Genomic DNA, 20,255 nt, shown 5'->3' on the forward strand with positions numbered 1-20,255 from the left:
TTAAACTGAAGCACTGAAAGGGATTGAAATATCAGTCAGTTCATTTGTATAGGGACAGGTACATTATGTAGCCTGAACCCATGCCACATACCACAGCATTTATAGCCTAAGATGATTTCCAGCACCCATCCTTGTAAATGGGCCAAAAAACTCAACAATAACACACAAAACAGCACAAAAATAATAGACCTGCAACAAGATTTAAGCATAAATGACAAACATTTGATGGTTCCAGTGAACGTATGTCACACATCATAGTTAACTGAATATCTTGCAAATATATTTTAACTGGTCAGACAAAACAAAACATTTTAAAATGTCACTGTGGGGAATTAGATGCCATGCCAAAGTTTTTTTTTTTCCATTTTTTACATTGTAGACAACAATGAATCAATCCCCAGAGAATAACTGTAGGATAAGTAGATAATGAAATTCTTAGTTTTCTGTGTCTCCATCCTGATGCCATCTGTTATTGTATGTAACTAAAATATTCTAGGAACTGAGAAGTTAAAAATGATAAAGAAGTGAAATTAATAATAAGATAAAAAATAGAGATATTTTCTGAAGCAAATATGTACAGACTGGGAAAATATTTTGTAAGGACAATATATACACAATCCACATGGGATACATACAAAGCAGGTATGTGTAAGAATTATGTGTGTAAAAAGTCTGGGGCGTTAACAATTGAAGGCTGACATGTCCTAGCTGGTCTGTGAAGCATGTTGTGTTTTTTTTTTTTTTTTTTTTTTTTTGCTGCAGGCTTGTAACCAATCTGCCATCACATCCGCCCCGTCACTCCGCTGCCTCTGCGCCGCCTCCACCATAAAGCCTCACATACATGTAGACAGCCGCTAGTTGGCCAACTGCACCGATCGAGACTTACGGAACAGGAGCTTTGTTGCCCGGGTTACTTCACCTGGCAAACGCACTTATTCAGCCTCAAGCGGGGGATACTTCAGTCTAAAAAAAACAAAACAAGACGTTTAAACTACGGGGAAAGCGAGGTTTATCGAAGGACGGTGTAACATCTGTCGCTCGGTGGATCATACCGCCCGCTAGCTTTGTTACAACTTCGCGCATACGTAGTTTTAGCTAGCCAGCCAGCTAACTACGCTAACTCGAGAAGAAAGGCCGTCGAGTTGACCTAGCGTCAGTTATTTAACAGGTAGCGAATCATCCTGGCATATCAAGGTTGCCCCTCACTGCTTGGATTGGAAACCCGTCAAATTAAAGTGCAGAACACCGAGAGAGGATGGCTCTGAAAAGGATTCACAAGGTAAGATATCGTCGTTAAATGTTAGCTCGCCGCGCTAGCCTCCCACAATGTAGCTAGCGCTGCGCTTGATACTGTATCCTGTGAAACATGGCGGTGAAACCTGTTCGGGGAAGTGTTTAAGTTTGTGATTGTGTTTGTGATCTGTGGTTTTGTAATTATATTGTGTGACTACGGGTTTGAGTGAATTGTGTTTCTCTTACTGTTGGCACCGGCTCCGTCACCGTTCAGCTAGCTTAGCAAACGTTAGCAGTTTCGTTTAGAGGTTCAGTGTGTTCGTCAGGGTGGATTGACGACAAAAAGAGGCCCCATGAATTGCCTAACACTCTACACCGTTTACATAAACACTCATATATTTGAATGCGGCATGGTTACAACACGAAGCCTTTCCCCGGAGCCTCACAGCGACGTCTTGTGTCTTCGCTAGCCGTCTAAACATGTTATAAAAGCGTCGATGCTCGCCTTTACGAGAACCCATGACTCATATCACTCAGTGAATCCGTGTTAGCAGACGGAGCTGTGTTCATGATACATTTCCTTGGTATGTGATCGTATTTGTTAAGCCTGTGTACATCACAGGGTGTGTGATCTGTCAGTTACATGGAGGAAACTGACACCAAGTAGAACAGAGTAGAGCAACACCCCCGGAGTGTTCATGCCGTGGCTTTATTTCTTCACTTTGCTGTTGACTAGAATCTTCTAAGGAAATCCATAAACTTACTTGTGAAACGGTGTATGTCAGAGGGCCAGGGTGGGGCAGTGGCCTCCACTTCACTCTCTAAAATAGCAGTTGACCTAAAAATAACAGAGGCTGGGATGTGTGTGTGTGTGTGTATGCTTAGGTCTCATCTTGCTGTTAACTGTAGAGAAGATAACAAGGCGGCCCCCACCTGCCCCTGAGCTGGTGCAGTTGAACATGGAGGAGAGTTGCAGGAGATAACAACACCGGCAGGAGGGGAGGATGTGAAATAAATGAAGCACACAACCCTCATGTAGCATCTCCTTCCCTAGTCTCCTCCTTATTGGCATTTATACTCAGGATGTTAAGTGCTACTCATTCCCGCACACTGATTTGAGATATTGTCGTCTCATTATTGTGCCTCTGAAGATTACTGTGATCTAATTGGTTATTGTTCTAAACCTCTTTTCATTACAGGAGCTTAACGATCTGGCTCGTGACCCTCCAGCACAGTGCTCGGCCGGCCCAGTGGGTGATGACAGTAAGTGTCCCAGAGCTGGTCAAAAGTTTTTAGGGCTCTAACTAAAAGTTATTTTCATCATCGTTTAATCTAATTATTTTGACTCGATCTATCATGAAATGGTGAAGAAAAGAAAAAAATGCCTGTTACCAATGTCTCACCAAAAATCCAAAGATATTCAATTTACAATTATTTATAGCAAAAAAGGTACATTTTCACATTTGAGAGGCTAGATCACAGCAAATGTTTTAACTTGAAAATTGAATAACATCTATTAGTCAGTTATCGGTAGTTGTGAATCAAGTTTGTGTAATTGATTAATGGACAATATGTGGCAGCTCTTCAGAGTTTTACAATGTCAGCATGAGAGTTTGGCACGGCTGCCCTCTAAAATATGATTCATTTGAGGGTGGAGTAAATGGCTAAACAATTTGATTCACGAACGAAAGCTGTATTTTGAAAGTTTGAGTGACACACCAGACATTGGAAAAATTGAATTATAAACTTTAAAAGCACAAGTGGAAATAGCTCTAGTACTTTGAATTCACAACCATATTCTTGATTACCTCAACCTTACTTGTAAATAATAGGCAGACCAATTCACAGGCAGTATAGCCATAAAAAAGTGTTGATAAAAATACATTAAGGGAAATGGTGTGACAGGGAAGCCACAAAGACAATTTAGAAGCCTAGTTCCTGTCAGATCAGATACCTGTGACCTTTCTTTGTCTCGTAACATTTACTTTCTGTTCTCTGCAGTGTTTCACTGGCAAGCCACAATCATGGGACCTGTAAGTAGATACTTTATGACATAACTGTTGCATTCTTTCTTAAATAGCATGTTGAAATTTGTCACTGAGGTTGTGTTCCTGGCTGCTTTAAATGTATTCACCAGATAAAGGTTAAAATTTGACTTGAAGCTGTGGACGGGATGTGTAGACCATTCTTTCTGAATATGTAAATGAGTTTTGTTTTTTGTTTTTTTCTCCCAGAGTGACAGTCCATATCAGGGAGGTGTTTTCTTCTTGACAATTCATTTTCCAACAGACTACCCCTTCAAACCACCCAAGGTAAGACTGAAACAAGCTTTTCCTTTTCTCTTGTTTTGATAAATTTTGGTAATTAAAGGTTCATTGCCATTTATATGTCCAGCCAGCCACATGCAGTAGCTGTCATGAAGCAGACACATATCTTGTTTGCAACATTAACATACTGGCCAGTACATACAGTACCAGGAACTGGGGTCAAACATGGTACTCTTTAAAACACTGAGCAACTTTGATTCTGCTTTTGTAAACACCTCAAAGCGACAGCAAACATTTCCTGTAAATGAAATTGAGTCCAGCAGGTTGGCGCAATGAAAACATTTAGTCAGCTTCACAACCCTCATGAAGTAATATCTGTCATTCCAGAAGATAACAGTCATGCGCATCAAACGTCACTGCCTTGTGTTAAGGAATTTAAATTGCATAACACCTGGTGACCTGGTTTAACGCAGCTTTATCTTACTTGCTCTCACTGTTATGCATTTGTGTTTTTCTTTTCAGGTTGCATTTACAACAAGAATTTACCACCCAAATATTAACAGTAACGGCAGTATCTGTCTGGATATTCTCAGATCACAGTGGTCTCCTGCACTTACTATTTCTAAAGGTATGGATAATCATCAAAGGACACCATGAGCCATTGTGGCCATATCAATTATCAGTTGATGGTAGTCTGAAATGAATAGTTAATTTTCAATGGAAAATTTATGAAGGATCACCTGACCTACTGGTTGGTATCAACACAAGTTTCAAAATAATCTTGTATATACTTAATTTTGTTTTACAGCCAGATGTAAAGTTTGAGATAAATGGTACCTTATTCTGTTCACAACAGCATTTAAAAATGGTCAAAGCATTTAAATGTTTGTGTTGGGTTTTTTTTGTGTGTGGCCACAAATTGTTTTTGGCAGGAATTGTATTTTTCTAAATTTAAATTGCTTGCACGTGTTTATTTTTGACACTGCAAGTAATACAATTTAACTCGATTACCACAGATTTTACTATTAGATGTCATCTGTTTAAAAATAAATAAATAAATAAAATTGTACCTACATTGAACAGTATGCACAGTCTTTAGTGCAGAGTTAGAGTTATTCATAGTAAAACCTTGACTGTATTTAGATACTACAAAATAAATCAAGCATTGACTCATACTTGGAAAAAGGTTAATTTAACCTGTGTAGAGTTAGACAAAATGTTTGAAACAGAGATTACAAACTACTTGTATTGGCTGAAATTTGGTTTAATTGTTTTTTGGTGTCTTTATTCTGTTTCTTGTAGTTCTTCTCTCCATTTGCTCACTCCTATGTGACCCAAACCCCGATGACCCACTAGTGCCAGAGATCGCACGAATCTACAAAACAGATAGTCAGAAGTAAGTGTATATTCTTATATTTGGTATACTATTCTCTAAATGTGAAATAACCAATTCTGTATCCCAAAAGGAAGAACATCCCTGTGCTTCATAATTTCTGCTACATTATCCACAATGAGCACAACAGTCATAAGCACAGTTGATCACCTGAGTCTAGTATGTAACCTAGTTTCACTCTGTCAGGTACAATAAACTAGCTCAGGAGTGGACAGCGAAGTATGCCATGCTTTAGGGTAAGGCCAAGGGGCCGTGCTGCATCTTGACTAGTGCCATGGGAGTGGTTGGTTGTGTTGTGATGCTCTGGTCTCACTGGTATAACCAGAGGCGTGGATCTCTGTTATGAAGTATTTGATTGTAGTGTGGGGTTTGACTGTGATTATACTAATCTCTGGCTGCTTGTTGTAAATAAACAAGTTACCATAATATTTTCACCAACCCACAGATAAAATGGTCTCTTGATAGCTGTGGGTTACCACTAATACAGATCAGCGACATGAAGATCTAATTGCAATAATCCCAAATCCTGCAACAGCTTAGTTGTCTGTTGCATCAAAAATGCTGAAATAAGTTAGTTTTCACGGAGTATGCAACAAGCAAGCTTATGCATTAACATAAGTAGTAACTATAAAGTGTTTTGAGACAAGATTTAAGGCAATTACAAAACCACATTTAACTTCAGTTATTGCTGACCATTTTCCATCAAATACCACAAGTTTAAAAGAATAAGTGTGATTCAACATGCACAGACCTGAGATCTGCTTGAGATGAGTGATCATCACAGTTAATGATGGGTTGCCTTTTTATTTTCCAGTTGTTATTGGTGCATGGTGAAGCAGTTGTCAGCAGGGACCATTGTAAAAAATGTTCTTGGTGGTGTATTAGAGGACACGCCAACAGTTGGCTGCTAAAAAGAAATACATTCATGAGCCATGATGTCTGAAACTGTAGCCTAGAGACAAACTGTGAGGGTAATGCAAACTGTGTTTCTTGTATGAAAAGGTTGTTGTTTAGGAATAGATTATAAACTTTCAGGTGTCAGAGTACATGAGTAGGAAACAGTCATAAAATAAAATAAAAGCTTGTTTAGATTGAAATCTAAGTTGCATTTTATTATATTTAACAAAATAATCTTTATATTTTGTTCAACCATTAATCCAAAACCCCAAGATATTTGTTGCCGTTTCATTTTCTGCCAATCAATTGATTGGCACATCACTGCAGTTCTATCCACCCTAACTGTAAATGCTCATCTTAATATATGTGGCATTTCAGCTATGTCTCCTACTAAACATGAATCAGGAGGCAAAGGAAATGCTGATCCAAACGAATACTGTATTTGCTATTAAAAAGGCCAAAACCGGTGTTGCATTCTTAACATGCAATTTTTAGCAGTTTTTATAATGGTGAACTGACCCAGAATCAAATTATCTGAGTAACCAGGTTAGAATCAGTATTGTCTTTGCATGTAAATGTAGCCACTAACTCCAGCATGAAGAGGATTGTTCTTGCAAAAAAAAAAAGTAGCCTTACTTGAGGTATTGGTGTGTAAATACAATGCCTGACTTGTCACAGGAATATTGCACCGTTTCAAATTAGAAACTTGTGTATGAAGTGTCAAGCGTGTATGACATGAGAAGTATTTTTGTGCATATACTGACTCATTTCATTGGGATGCTAACTTGGCTTTAAAAAAGCAGCGTGCACAAGTGCATGTGCTATAATAGATCCAAACAAAATGGCAAGTTGTGAGTTGACAAGGAGTTTTCATGCCAAGAAAATTATGTGTAGGCGTGAGTTCTTAAAGTTAATTTTCCCTCTTTTTTGTCTTTGCAGATACACCAAAATGGCAAAAGAATGGACACAAAAATACGCAATGTGATGGGATCGTTTGGAAAGCTGGAGAAAAATGTCGCTGGTTCAAACTTAAAATTCCAGGGTTCTGTTTTTCTTTTTCACTTTATTTCTTGGTTAATCAAAGCATTTTACCCCCCCTCCCCCCTGCCCCCCTTTCCCACCTGCGCGCTCATAAGAAGATAGTGTTTTCTCTCTAGGACACGTGCCAGTTTCTGTGAGGTTTTGACTCCCATTTTGTGTGGAGTTTTAAAAAAAAATCACCATGGTTCTGAACACTCGGCTTGAGCATGCACCAGTAAGAGTTTTTCAACCCAAAATTGGTGATGTTAGTCATTTACTCTGCACACACTTAGTAGAATCAGATGCAACTGGTCTCCTGATGCTGAACATATCGACCCTATGGCGACCCAGCTGGTTAACTCGCTGGATCCTGTGGTGTTGATGTTACCTTTACTGTAGGCTGGGTCTCTCTAGCATTTCTAGAGAAGCCTGTCTTTTGCCACACCTCTAAATTCTGAATTTTAAAGTGTCAGATTGGCAAAATTCTGTCTGCATTTTATTTGAAAGTGGTAATATCTGAAATGAGAAATGCCTTTTCTGTGAAAGATTAGGGAAACTGGTTTAGTGGCTCCTGGACTGGTGTGATGTCAGTATGTTCTTCTGATCATTAGTATAGGAATTTATTACCTGAGGAAAGAAGTGTATCTTATTCCACTATCAAAGTGTGTGTACAGAGAAGCACAGCAGTATATATCAATGTTAAGGAAACAAAATATAAGAACTTCAGTGTTGTATTTTATGCATGTTAATAAAGGTAGGCTATTATATCTGATATGTTTCTGCAAATTACGTGGATTGTAAGGCTGAACAGTTGGAAAAATTTGGTTCCCCTCAAAGGCTTCCTATTTCTTTTTGTTATTTAGAAGCCAGTAGATGAGCAGTTAGTTTTATGCCCACTCAAACACTGTCTTCTTGTAGCCCTAAAATATTGATGCAAAGCTAATGGTTGATAATCAACTTGTGGCTCTGTTTCTTTTTAGTTTTCCATTCAATAAAGTTACTTAAACCATAAATTGAGCTGTGTTTTTTTTTGTTTGTTTTTTTGGCAGCAGCAGCAGCAGCAGTTGATGACTGATGCTCATGAATGTTTTAGTCTTGTATAGAGTTTATATGCCTGTTTCATCCTCTGATAGAGCTCTTGTGCCTGTAAAACTATGGGAAATATAATGATAAATTCATCAGTTGATAGAAATTTTATGGAGAATTAATATCTTGGGGTTTTGTACTGTTATATTTTGATGACTGGGAGAAATGTGGTAGACATTTCATTATTGTCATATTTCATAAATGCTTGAGTGATGTTTGTACATTTACAAAATTTAATTCCTCTGAGTTCAAGGTTGGTTGAAATATTCTTGTTTGCTCTTAAATAAACTTCCAAGAAGTGCATAAAATTTTCACAAAATATAAATATAACTTTAGATTTTCCTTACAGAAGGTTCAAGTGTCAAATCTCTCATTTAAATGTGAATGACTATAAAGAATTGACAATTAAATGTCAACAACAGTTCCAATCATCAGTGTTTCCCATTAACTGTGTTCTATGCACATTTGAACTATTTTAGGTTATATATATATAAATTTTATTAATAGTGTCTTATCAGAAAATTGTTCCCTTTTTAAAATCATAACATGTTTTTATAGCTGTATATAATCATAGTAATGTAGAAAAGTAAATATGTTTTATTTATCCTGAGATGTGACAATTTCTAAAAAAGAAAACAAAACAAAATCTCAAACCTTTTCGCGCCGAAACTTGTCCCTCATGCTGGGACCTGACCACCTGACTGTGGGTCACATGATGAACAAGGAAGTGCCCGTTCAGTCAGTGAGACAACAAAAATAAAACCGTACCTAGTCAATATTTGAGGAGTGTTTCGTCTACATATCATGTCTGCAACAAACCACAAACGATGACTCTGCGTGGAAACATTTTTATCAGTGTTCTTGGGGTTTTGTTTTGTTTGTTCGTGGGAGTTTTATCCGGATTTTCTTCAGTACCAGAGCAGCAGCGGCGAACCCAGAGTCTGGACGGTAAATGGAGCCTTTCAAACTCCAATGGTTCACTGTCTCTGCCTGCAGAGGTGCCTGGGTGTGTTCATTCAGCTCTGCAGCAGCAGGGATTCATCCAGGTAGGACGAATGACTAAATATGTCCAGAGGATATGACTGTATTACCATGATTTTCACTTCAGCAAGTCCCCAGAGTTTCATAAGTAAATCTCAGCCTCAGTTCTGATTCAGACTTACATGACATTTGACCTTTATTCGTGATGCATCTCGATTAGGTTGAATTTATTTATAGCATTAAGTTTGTGGATGCTCTGTGAATTGTATTAGTATTAGTAATTAGTCTGTGGCAATGATAATAAAATGCTAAATTTAATCACTTGTTGCAATGCAGCTGTTTTGGGCCAGTTGTCTGTTTAATATATTTAATAATATTGAAATTATATTTAATGTTTGATAATTTCTCATATAAACATCACTGTGCACCAGGTGCACCCACTTGTAATAAAATAGTATGGGGTATTGGGAAAAGGTACGTTTATTAATTGCAAAACAACAGCAGCACGTCTGAGATTAAAATTTATAAAACATATAGCACAATATACAATATATGCCTTTGTTGTTAGTCACACATATATAATTTGATTCAATCCAAAGTAGATCCGTCAAAATTTTTAAAAAGATTATAATCCACTGTTTTTGTTGATACTGTCAAAAGTGTTAATTCAGCCATATGCTTATTAATGAGGTTGTAGTTAGTGGCGGCGATGAACTGGACTGGATTATATTGAAATGTGTTTCTTTTATTCGTCCTCTGTCATGTTTGTAAATGGGGCGGGCAAACATTTGAAACACCTGTCAACATAATGTGTTCCTTCAATACCTCAACCTGTAGCCTCAATAATGAAGACAGGAACACAGTTTATAACCATAAATTAGGAGAGAAGATGATGAAAATGTAAGTAAATTTAAAAAGTGATTCCAACCAAACTCCTCTTTTCCACTTTTCTTTCAGGATCCATATTTTAGGTTCAACGATGTGTCTTATCGGTGGATTGCTTTAGACAACTGGACATACACAACCACCTTTAATGTGGTTGCTCAAGCGAGGTCAGTGTAATTATTCATATTGATTTTAAAAGCATTTTCTGTATCCTCATCCTGACTCACCTGTGTGTTCTCTGCATTAACAGGACCAAACAGAAGGTACTTCTTGCCTTTGAGGGTGTGGACACTGTTGCATCCATTTGGCTCAATGGAGTCATTGTGGGCAACACGGACAACATGTTTCGCAGATACGTATGTTAAGTGTGAAAAGAGCCGTTCCCAATGTGAACATTTCCTTTCACGTGAATGCATCATGTCTTTGCTTTCTCTTGAATAACATCTGTTTTTGGTGTGTAGGACTTCGCAGTCAGACATTTGCTGAAGGACGGGGATAATGTGCTGAAAGTTAGTTTGCTGTCTCCGGTTCTTTACGCGTCTCAGCGGAGGGACGCTCATTCTGCCTACAGAGTTCCACCTGAATGTCCTCCAGATGTTCAGAAGGGGGAATGTCACGTCAATTTCATCAGGAAGGTAAGTACGTCCTGCAAAGCTTTTCCTCTCCTGTAGAAGTCTGAAAGTAAAACAATCATGGCCTAGACTTACCAAAGTATCAGGATCTCATGTGAGTGATGGGGCCGGTTTGGGTGGAGGAGGAGGAACGTTTGGTGCCAAAAATAAGGATCATCTTGATCCAGTTATGTAGATAAATGGTATTTATGTCTTACTTAAAGTTCAGAGAGAGCTCTGAAAAAAGTCATAGATAAAATATTTACTTTCTTATTTTTAATATTATTGTTCTTGGAAACGCACCCTTACATTGGATGCCCCATTTAATAGTTCATTAATCTAAAGCATGACTTTATTCTAGCAGAATAGGTATTGAAATGATTCTTCACTAAACACTGACCTTCATCTCATCCCAAACAGCTAATAGTTCCTTATTTTCTAATCTTAAATTTGAATAAATGAGCAAATCATACAAAACAAAGTTTCACACCCTGCTGAAAGCAGCTAAATTGGGACCATATTTATAGCTCTATATATCTAAATATTCAATAACTGTTGTGTTGCAGGAACAAAGTTCTTTCAGCTGGGACTGGGGGCCTTCGTTCCCCACAATGGGACTGTGGAAAGGAGTTCGACTGGAGGCGTTTGATGTCCTGCAGCTCATCCAGGTTTCCTCTGTTCCTCTATACAGTACGTCCATCGCCACCAGGAGCACTTTCTGAACCTTTTCATCAATTAAAGACAACAAAAACCAAGAAATACCACTGAGATAAACACGGATTCTTTGATGCATTAGGATCAGTAGAGATAACGCTGATTGAAGTATTCAAAACTCTTTAATTATTTATCTGTTGCATAAGAGCAGATGTGCAAGATGCAGTAGTAATAAATAAAGACTGTTAGAGCTTTCCAGAAATGAGATTTGCCTTCAAATGAGATTGTTTGATTTTTGTGTTGTTGCAGCCCGTTTGGAGGCAGAGGGGTTGGGTTTTCACGTAACAATGACTGCAACAAAGTTTTGTGAAAGTTCAAGTCAATTTTGAGAATTAACTCAACATAAAGTCCTGAAACCCCAACTACTTCCTGCTTTCAACATGCAGGTGAAAACAAGCACTCTTACTCTTTACCCTTCTCTGAGGATGAGACTTTACTTCCTAATCTTGACTATGAGTAATAGTTAATGAATATGAGCCTGTTCTCTGGAATGAATGAAAATGATTCATTCTTTACAGATGTTACATGTTTCCATGTGTGGAATAATTAAATGCGTTGTCTGTCTGTCTGTTTTTTCATAATAATCTATATAATCTGTTTGTGTGTCTAGATTTCAGCCTCTCTCAGTGGAGAGTCCAGGTTGAGCTTCTTGTTGATGCCGTTCAGACAACAAATGGCCAAATCACTGTCTCTGTACCTGAACTGGGCTCGGAGCAAACCTTCCGCACACAGTTCCTCTCTGGAGAGACCAAGAACACCTTCATCTTACACATAAACACGGTACTCGAGACAGTCCACTCAAACCGTTGAGATATTTAGGTTTTAATCTTCACCTGTGTCAGTAGGACGATTTGCAAAGAGGTCGTACAGTGAAAAGCAGTTTTGAAACGGTGTTGGTGTTGTCGCAGCTACAGGTGTGTAAGTGAAGGTCTCACTGCTGCGTTTTGCCTGAACTATGTTGATTAATTTAAATAAATGTTTTTCTTTATAGCTCATATGGAAGTATTGAAATCTTTCTCTTCTGCTTTCAGAGCAGCCAGGTGAAGCTGTGGTGGCCCAACCGCCATGGTGACCAGCCCTTTTACCAGCTGACTGTCAGAGGTTTCCAGGATGGATTTTTAATCCTCAATACAAAGTCCAAGGTCAGAGCTCACGGCCTATCAACACTTGTATTCTTTCTATATAACATTTAGCTGATGTATTTATCCAGCACAGTCACATCAGTCTAAATTTGCTGATTGGTGATTCTTAGAGACACATTCACCTCTTCAGTTGTGCAAGAGTGAGAATAAAATGGGTTTTGAGGAGATGGTGCTACTTTAAAATTGCTCTTTCATTCCAAGCAGCTCAGGTGAAAAAGCCAGATTCAAACAGGATCCAGCATTTTTGGGTAATGTCGTTTGGGGCTGTCAAAATGATGAGTTATTAAGTTACTGAGGAGTGAAAAGTGACTTGTAGTGTTTCACTGATGTTCCAGTGGAATTAAGGCCTTGATGAAAGTCTCTCCTGCAGGTGTATTTTCGCACAGTGGAGCTCGTCCAGGAGCCGGTTGTCGGGTCTCCAGGCCTGAGCTTTTATTTCCGCATCAATGGGAAACCAATTTTCCTCAAAGGCTCCAACTGGATCCCGGCCCACTCCTTCCAGGACCAGATCTCCCCTGCTGTGTGAGTGTAGTTTGAAGAGCTGCTTTTTTAACAGTCAGCAGTTTGAGCCCTGCCTGCTGAGGAGAATCTTAATCACTATTTCTGATAATATTCTTAAAGAAACTCTTTTCCACCTGTTCTCCTCTTTGGTCTCCTCTGTGTCTTTGTGCAGGTTTTTTTCTGACTTCACAGGACGAGTCTTGAACAACTGAGTATGATTAAGTTTTGATGACTCAAGCTCTGAGGCTGACGTCTTTTTCTTTGTCCTGCAGTTTAAGGAACTTGTTGCAGTCGGCAGTAGATGCTAACATGAACACGCTCAGGGTCTGGGGAGGAGGAGTGTATGAGCAGGATCTATTCTACAGTATCTGTGATGAACTGGGAATCATGGTAATACTCTCGTCCTCTAGGGTTATTAATATGACTTTACTTTATAATTTGCTCTCTGCAAAAATGTAAAAACAACAAACACATTGCTTTCTTTTTCTAGTGTTTAATAGTTTCACACAAATCAACCCTGAAATACAGAAGCCCTGAGTAGAAAGTGAATTTTTGCCAGGATCATTTTTTTCAGCAGTTTTTTTCATCTGTGTAAGAAGAAAAAGAAGAAATAAAAATATTTTTTCACTTGCCTCTAAGTGGTCGCTTTCACAGATGGAAAAAAAAAAAAAGTAGAAAAATGATCCTGGGGAAAAGAAATGTCAGAAATGCCCCTCAGTGTTTCTGTACTGAAATCTTTTAGCCACATTTACTTTTCTTACATCAGTTATAAAACAGGAGACCAACAGCAACATAAAAAGAAATCAAAAGCATATGGAGGTATGGTAAAGTGTGGTCACATCACATTTCCAGTGAACGAATATAAGCGGCGGCTTCTATTGAAGCACAAACAATGGTCAAATTCAAGCGTACGTGTGTTTCCTGTTTGGCTGCAGTCTCCAGCCGGCTGCAGTGGGTCCACAGGTCAGAGGTCAACTCTGACTGAGCGGATATCCTTGGCCATCCAGCAGAGACACTGCTACACTGTGTTCAGAAATGTAGAGGCTTGTTTCTTCACCATTTTCACGAGGTTAACACACCACTAGACTACAGACCGTAACGTCTCTCTCATACACTGTGTAGAGTTAGTGAAACATGTTAATTTGAATCGTTTTCATTAGTGATAATTCTGGAAGAGGTAGCTGGAAAAACTAAATGTCCTATCAAGCATCACTGTCATGTACCCTTATTGAAGTAAATGCTTACATTTTTTTTTTTACATAGATGACTGTTTTTGTTTGATTTTCATCTGAGATGGATCCTCATATTGTTTGAATACATGTGTTTAGATTTGGCAGGACTTCATGTTTGCCTGCGCTATGTATCCCACTGAGAGCGACTTCATACAGACAGTCAGAGAAGAGGTCGTTCAACAGGTGAGCAGTGTATTCATTTTATTTTTATATTGTTCAGAAAATGTCATATCTGTATTTTGTATAGAAGTGCATGGAAAGGTACCTTTTATTGATGTAATTTGTATCTCAATTTTGCAAAGGATGGCAAAATAAACCAAAATTATTAATATTCAGATTTATTTTCAGCTTCTTTGTTGTGCCTTTACTAAGATATTAGTAAAGATTATTATTATTATTATTATTATTATTATTATATCTTAAATGTGTTTTATATTTAACAATCAGGTTCGGCGCCTCAAGTCTCACCCCTCTATAATAATTTGGAGCGGGAACAATGAAAATGAAGCTGCTCTGGCCACAGACTGGTTCAGTATCCCAGCTTCCCAGAGGCCTCTGTACGTTAAAGACTACGTGACGCTGTATGTGAACAACATCAGGGAGATTGTGCAAGACGTGAGTGAGCAGTCAGGCCACATTTGAAAAAGGCTGTCAGGATTTGTGGTTAAAATATTCCAGATTATTGATTAGTCAACATGCAATCGTTTATATCCAGATTTTTTTAATTTATTTATATATAATCCAATTAAAACAGTGGAAACAAAAGACTGAGAAGTGACACAGTCTAATATGTTCTTCAGGAGGACCAGAGTCGCCCCTTTCTCGTCTCTAGTCCGACAAATGGGGCTGAATCGGAGCAGGAGGGGTGGGTGGCGGCGAACCCCTATGATCCTCACTACGGGGACACTCATTTCTACAGCTACATCCACGACTGCTGGGACTGGCGGGCTTTCCCTCGAACACGTTTCGCCTCTGAATACGGCTTCCAGTCCTGGCCTTCCTTCTCCACTCTGCAGCCGGTAACCGAACAAATCTCCCTGCAGTATTTTCTTTTTCTTGATGATTTTACCAGTAGATTGTTATTTAGAGTCTGAGGGTTCCTCTTAAATTTCAGACATGCAATGTTTTTTGTGTTTTTTGTGCAAATTTTTAGCTTTCATTTTTTACTTATTAAGAACCAAAGATGCCACTACGTTCAAACTTAAAACCAGTATTTAAACCCATTTTTAAACTATAACTGTCGCTTATATTAATAAAAGCCCAAACAGGAAGAAATAATATGTTTAATAAAACTTAGTTATAAAATGAACTTTAACATTGGTGCAATAATTTGGAAAAAAGGCTTCATTTAAAATTAGTTAAAGGTGGGAGTTAGCAGCTGACTTTGCTATCACATCTTCAGATCTTAACAAAGGCTCTTAATTTTTTTGTCCTGGTGGTATAAAGTTTTGTTTTTTGTTTAGTTTTTTTTACCTCTTTTCATCTTCTGTGATGTTTCAGGTCTCTGTGAAAGAAGACTGGAGCTACGACAGTAACTTCACTTCCCATCGGCAGCACCACGCAGACGGGAACCAGCAGATGTTACTGCAGGCTGCTTCACACTTCAACCTGCCGAACTCCACAGATCCACTAAAAAGATTCACAGACACTCTCTACATCACTCAGGTAAAACACACAAACAACCCCCAACTCATGGCTGACACTCTGTTGCAGTTAAAGTGGACACGTTTGTAGATAAACTCCACACGTCAGCTGACCCACTGACCCAGCTGATGTGTGACCACTGAGGAGACAGCGAGTTCAGCTTCCTCCGGTGCATTGCTCTCTGCTGTAATAAAGAAAAGTTTTATATTTATGTATGATGAAGGAAAGCTCAGCTCAGTGATATCCGGCAGGGGCCTTCCAGGTCGTCCTTTAGAGAGAGGAGCATGTGTGGGATATTACTTTAAGTTGTAAACAGAAATGAAAAGTAACTGAGGACATTTATTCAGTCCTGTACTTTGTACCACATGCTTTGTAGATTCAGGTTAATCGTGCAAAAATCTAATATAAATAAATTATGATGTATAGGTTAAGATTTGTTGATGGGAGAAAATTCACATGTTAACCAGCAGCATGTAAAATAATTAATATTAGCCCCACCTTTATCAGCTGCAACATTAGAGCGATGTGCACATTAATGCATCAAGAATTATAACCGAGTAACAGAATATACATTATTATGAAATGGGCCATTCTGCATAATGAGTATGATTTTGAATGCAGGACTTTTATTTGAAGCAAAGTTTAATGAGTACTTCTACTCTTGGTACTACACTGAAGTAAGATTTGAAATGCTTTTCCTTGTAACAGAGTATTTCCACACTGTGGTATTGCTACTTTTACCTAAGTACAATATACAGTAGATGAATATCATCTGGATAAACAATGTAAATCTAAAACATGCTAATGAGCTTTGGAACATTTGCTACATATGATTTATCACAAAAGCTGAATAATACTGGTTGTTTTTGTCATTATCACCTTGAACTTGTTGCAGTAAAGTAAGTGCTGCATTTTTCTAATTGCAGCAGGTCGACAGTATGTGAGGCGTCACCACCTGTCAGCGTCAGTGAGAGGTCAGTTTAGTTTTTCCTACATGTAGTAATGAGCGTGTTCCTTGTCCAGGTCATGCAGGCTCAGTGTGTGAAGACTCAGACAGAGTTTTATCGACGGAGTCAGACTGAGATCATCGAGGGCAAAGGTCACACTATGGGCGCTCTCTACTGGCAGCTCAATGATATTTGGCAGGCGCCTTCCTGGTCGTCAATCGGTGAGTGAACAACTACTCAGCAGGGACACACATTCACACATTTTTGTTCTGTATGTATTTTGAACTTCTGCAGCACTTCATAGAAATTTGACCTTTTATAATGGATACTTTGTTGTGTAATGACTGCGGTTAGACACCAGTGATGCAAAATATTCATATATCATTTCCTCCTCTGGTTCTCGTGCAGAGTTTGGTGGGAAGTGGAAAATGCTGCATTATTTTGCACAGAACTTCTTTGCCGCCATCCTTCCTGTTGGGTTTGAGGATGAGGACACGCTGTTCATCTACGCTGTCTCAGACCTGAGTCACGACCTGAAGCTCAGGGCTGTGGTACGGTTTTAATAGTGAATTTCCCAGGATTAAGAGCCAGATATCATGAAACCATGGACGAGCACCCCCCTGAACTAACAACTGAAAGCATGTTCACAGAGAGAGAGTACGGGTCCTTAGAGCTTCTGTGCAGACAGTAAAACCAGCATTAGAAAGATATGAAATTAATATAAAAAAAGATTATGAAGCAGGAATTTCATTCATTAACCATAAGCTTTTCAGGTTTTCAGAGGAGAATGTCATTAAAATAAAATAGAATAGAAAGACATTCTCGAAAGTACCTTTTAAGACTAGGGTTTGAACGATGTGGGCTTTCGAAGACAAGGTTTCAAGGTTCAGTTCTGGCAACAAAGACTAAATTCACATCTCAAAACATTAATTCTAAGCCCTTAGTTTCTTACCTCTTACCACTTTATCCATGTAGAGCAGGATAATGATTAAAATCAGATTAATATAAATAAAAAAGAAATACAGCTCAGCTCTACATACAATTTTAAATGACTGAGCCTAAACACTGAAAATTTAAAGATTACCTGAACTCGCAACATCACCTGGTTAATGTTTAATTTTTATCTAAATGTGCGGCCATCGCAGAAACGGGTCTGTTCTTCTGTCGATCAGGTGACCGTGTACTCCTGGACCGATCTAGATCCTGTGTGCTCACTGAAGTCAGACCCGCTCCTGGTCCCCGGAGGGAGCGCCGTGGCCATTTTCAAACAGCCCGTCGCCGACCTGCTGGCAGGGTGTGGACGCTGCACCCGGCTCACCTGCCTGCTCACCTTCCACCTGGAGGACAGCGGCGGCCAGCAGGGTCCCACCAACCACCATTTCCTCTGCTCACCCAAAGACGCTCAGGGACTCCAGAGACCAAACATCACAGTAAGTCACCTTCTCTTATTTATACACATATTTGTACATCATATACAGAAGGATGAGGCAGGAAATAACTTGTGGTAGAGCTGAGATCCAACATGTTCACAAAAACAAAACAAAATTTCATGCATCTGAAATATTTTTGAAATTTGAATTAAGAAAGGTCAAAAGACAAAACAAAATGACTTTAGGTATTAGTTTATCACCCTCAGTTTTCTTTGTGTGGTAGATTTGCAAAAAGTGTCTTCAAAGATTTTACAGAGAATAAAGAAGCAGCTGTCACTGATAAATGTGTCAAAACTGAACCAGAGGAAAGAAGAGTTGTTACAGGAGACATGTTTCTTAAATTAATAGATGTAACAAGAAAACAGAGGTAATTTAGGCATTTCAGATTCTTAAAATGTTAGCTTCTCAATAATAAAAGGATGTGTGTTCGTGGTTTATACTTCCTGAACTACACATTTTATTCTCTTGATAAAATGAGGATTTTCTCATTTTATTAAACTTTAGTTTTTTATAACATTTTAGATTTAACAGAAAAAACAAGAAATTTAACACAAAAACCTGAGGACTGGGACAATCAACACAGACACACATGTAAGGTTCATTACATTGGCATTAAATCATTGTTGCCTATTATTGAAGAATATTGAAAAAGATAAAAAGATTGAACAACGTCTGAGAGTAACAGTCCAGTTTCCTTCAGTATTTTTCACCCTTGTCTTTCCACACACCTGTCAGGCAAACGTAAAATTTCAGACACCTTCAAACTTAGTTTATTGGACTAAGTTTCACACTGCAACATTTGTTAACTTGTGACTGGTGGGTTTAAAGGATCTGTGATCAGTCTCAGAGGTTGATGTGTTTCCTCGTCTGGCCCTGCAGGCCAAAGTGCAGCAGGATAAGACCGGCCTCACCGTTACCCTCCACTCTGCCTCTGTGGCTGCTTTTGTCTGGCTCGACGTGGGAGACATCCCCGGACGCTTCAGCTCCAACGGCTTCCTGATGGTTTCTAGAAACATGACGGTCAGTTTTACTGCGTGGCGTCAAACCAGCGTCGCAGAACTCTCCAGGTCCCTCACCATCACATCTTTAACTGACGTATACTGACCTGAGACCAGCTAGAGTCCGTGTCGAGGTGTACCAAAGTACGAAGGCAACAGATGGGCAAAGTTGTGACTCTTTTCTGTTGTTGGCTGCTAAATCACAATTTAAAAGAGATACTATGGCTGAAACTTGATACTCCAGGAGTTTTGAAGGCCAGACGGATATTTTTAGACTGTAGCTGTCTGACTTACTGCCAGTTCTGTAAACATGTTTTCTCACCAAACAAAGGAGAAAGTAGGAAGAAGCAGGGAATCTCTGGCACACATTCAGCCTTTGATTCACACACAAACCATCAGACAAAGGAATGAAATGTACAAAGAGCAGGTTAATAAAGGTGTACAGGATGAACTGACCAATAAATCGCCTTGGAATAAAAATCCAATATTGGTACTGACATTAATGAAAAACCTGAGATGTCTTGATGTAGAGAGGAAATATAATCTGACTGAGTTTGATCTTGTAATTTATTGTATATTGTGTACGGAAAACTATTTTCCTATTGTATGTTTTGCATTTTTGTACATTATAAAGATAATTAACAAAGGAAAGACTGTATTACTTGACATTGTGGATGTGTTTTATTATAATAATTATTATTATTATTATTTTAACAGTTCTGTCTAAAAATTTTATTTTTTTGGATTTGTTTAGATCAATTTGTAAATATTTATATTTTGACATGTGAATATTTTTCTGCTAATCAGTGATCAGTGCTTTTTGCAGACACTGTAAGTTAATGATTTGAAAGTAATAAACATGCACTGATCAAAAACAGTAAGATGTGCATCGTATTGGGTACAGTATCTTGCATTAGGGCTGCAACAAACAATTATTTTCATTATTTGCCTGTTGATTATTTTTTAATTTATCTTTCAGTTTAAGAAACAATGGAAAATAGTGAAAACTGACATCTTCAAATGTCTTGTTTTGTCAGAACAACAACCCAAATTCCAAAAATACTCAGTTAACAATTACGTAAAACAGAAATAAGCAGCAAAACTTTAAATTATAGCAACTAAAACCAGAGATTGGCTGGTACTTTTGCCTGATAGATGACACACCTTTCCGGTACAATACTGGCAATGGTGCACTTTATACTGCACTACATTAATAAAATTAGCTCCAGTTTGACTAGATATAACATCAAACAGTACCACTCTCTGATAAGGCA

The 20,255-nt window shown here is 38.4% G+C and overlaps 2 protein-coding genes across 3 annotated transcripts; both read left to right on the forward strand.

Moving 5' to 3' along the window:
• Positions 1–821: 821 nt before the first annotated feature.
• Positions 822–7,823, forward strand: LOC139633018 (ubiquitin-conjugating enzyme E2 D2-like). 2 transcript variants are annotated; one of them, XM_071498362.1, is made up of 8 exons: positions 822–1,279; positions 2,433–2,496; positions 3,235–3,266; positions 3,468–3,545; positions 4,023–4,128; positions 4,803–4,896; positions 5,080–5,129; positions 6,730–7,823. In XM_071498362.1, exons 1-7 carry the CDS (start codon positions 1,256–1,258, stop codon positions 5,126–5,128), a joined length of 447 nt encoding a protein of 148 aa, XP_071354463.1. In that variant the 5' UTR covers positions 822–1,255; the 3' UTR covers position 5,129; positions 6,730–7,823. The 2 variants fall into 2 exon arrangements, with proteins under 2 accessions (XP_071354463.1, XP_071354464.1); XM_071498363.1 differs by lacking the exon at positions 5,080–5,129 and having other exon boundaries at positions 825–1,279.
• A 771-nt stretch (positions 7,824–8,594) lies between these two features.
• Positions 8,595–19,856, forward strand: manba (mannosidase, beta A, lysosomal). The gene is made up of 17 exons (XM_071498343.1): positions 8,595–8,942; positions 9,835–9,929; positions 10,013–10,118; positions 10,224–10,397; positions 10,940–11,063; positions 11,698–11,867; positions 12,119–12,229; positions 12,600–12,751; positions 13,003–13,120; positions 14,059–14,145; positions 14,410–14,577; positions 14,763–14,981; positions 15,463–15,627; positions 16,630–16,774; positions 16,962–17,104; positions 17,726–17,983; positions 18,863–19,856. The coding sequence occupies exons 1-17, from the start codon at positions 8,724–8,726 to the stop codon at positions 19,085–19,087; spliced, it is 2,679 nt and encodes an 892-aa protein (XP_071354444.1). The 5' UTR covers positions 8,595–8,723; the 3' UTR covers positions 19,088–19,856.
• Positions 19,857–20,255: the final 399 nt, after the last annotated feature.

This window comes from Trachinotus anak, unplaced genomic scaffold (assembly GCF_046630095.1).
Source record: "Trachinotus anak isolate AG129_WGS33_773 ecotype Australia unplaced genomic scaffold, CSIRO_AGI_Tana_v1 ptg000015l, whole genome shotgun sequence".
In the NCBI taxonomy this organism is placed as follows: Eukaryota; Metazoa; Chordata; class Actinopteri; order Carangiformes; family Carangidae; genus Trachinotus; species Trachinotus anak.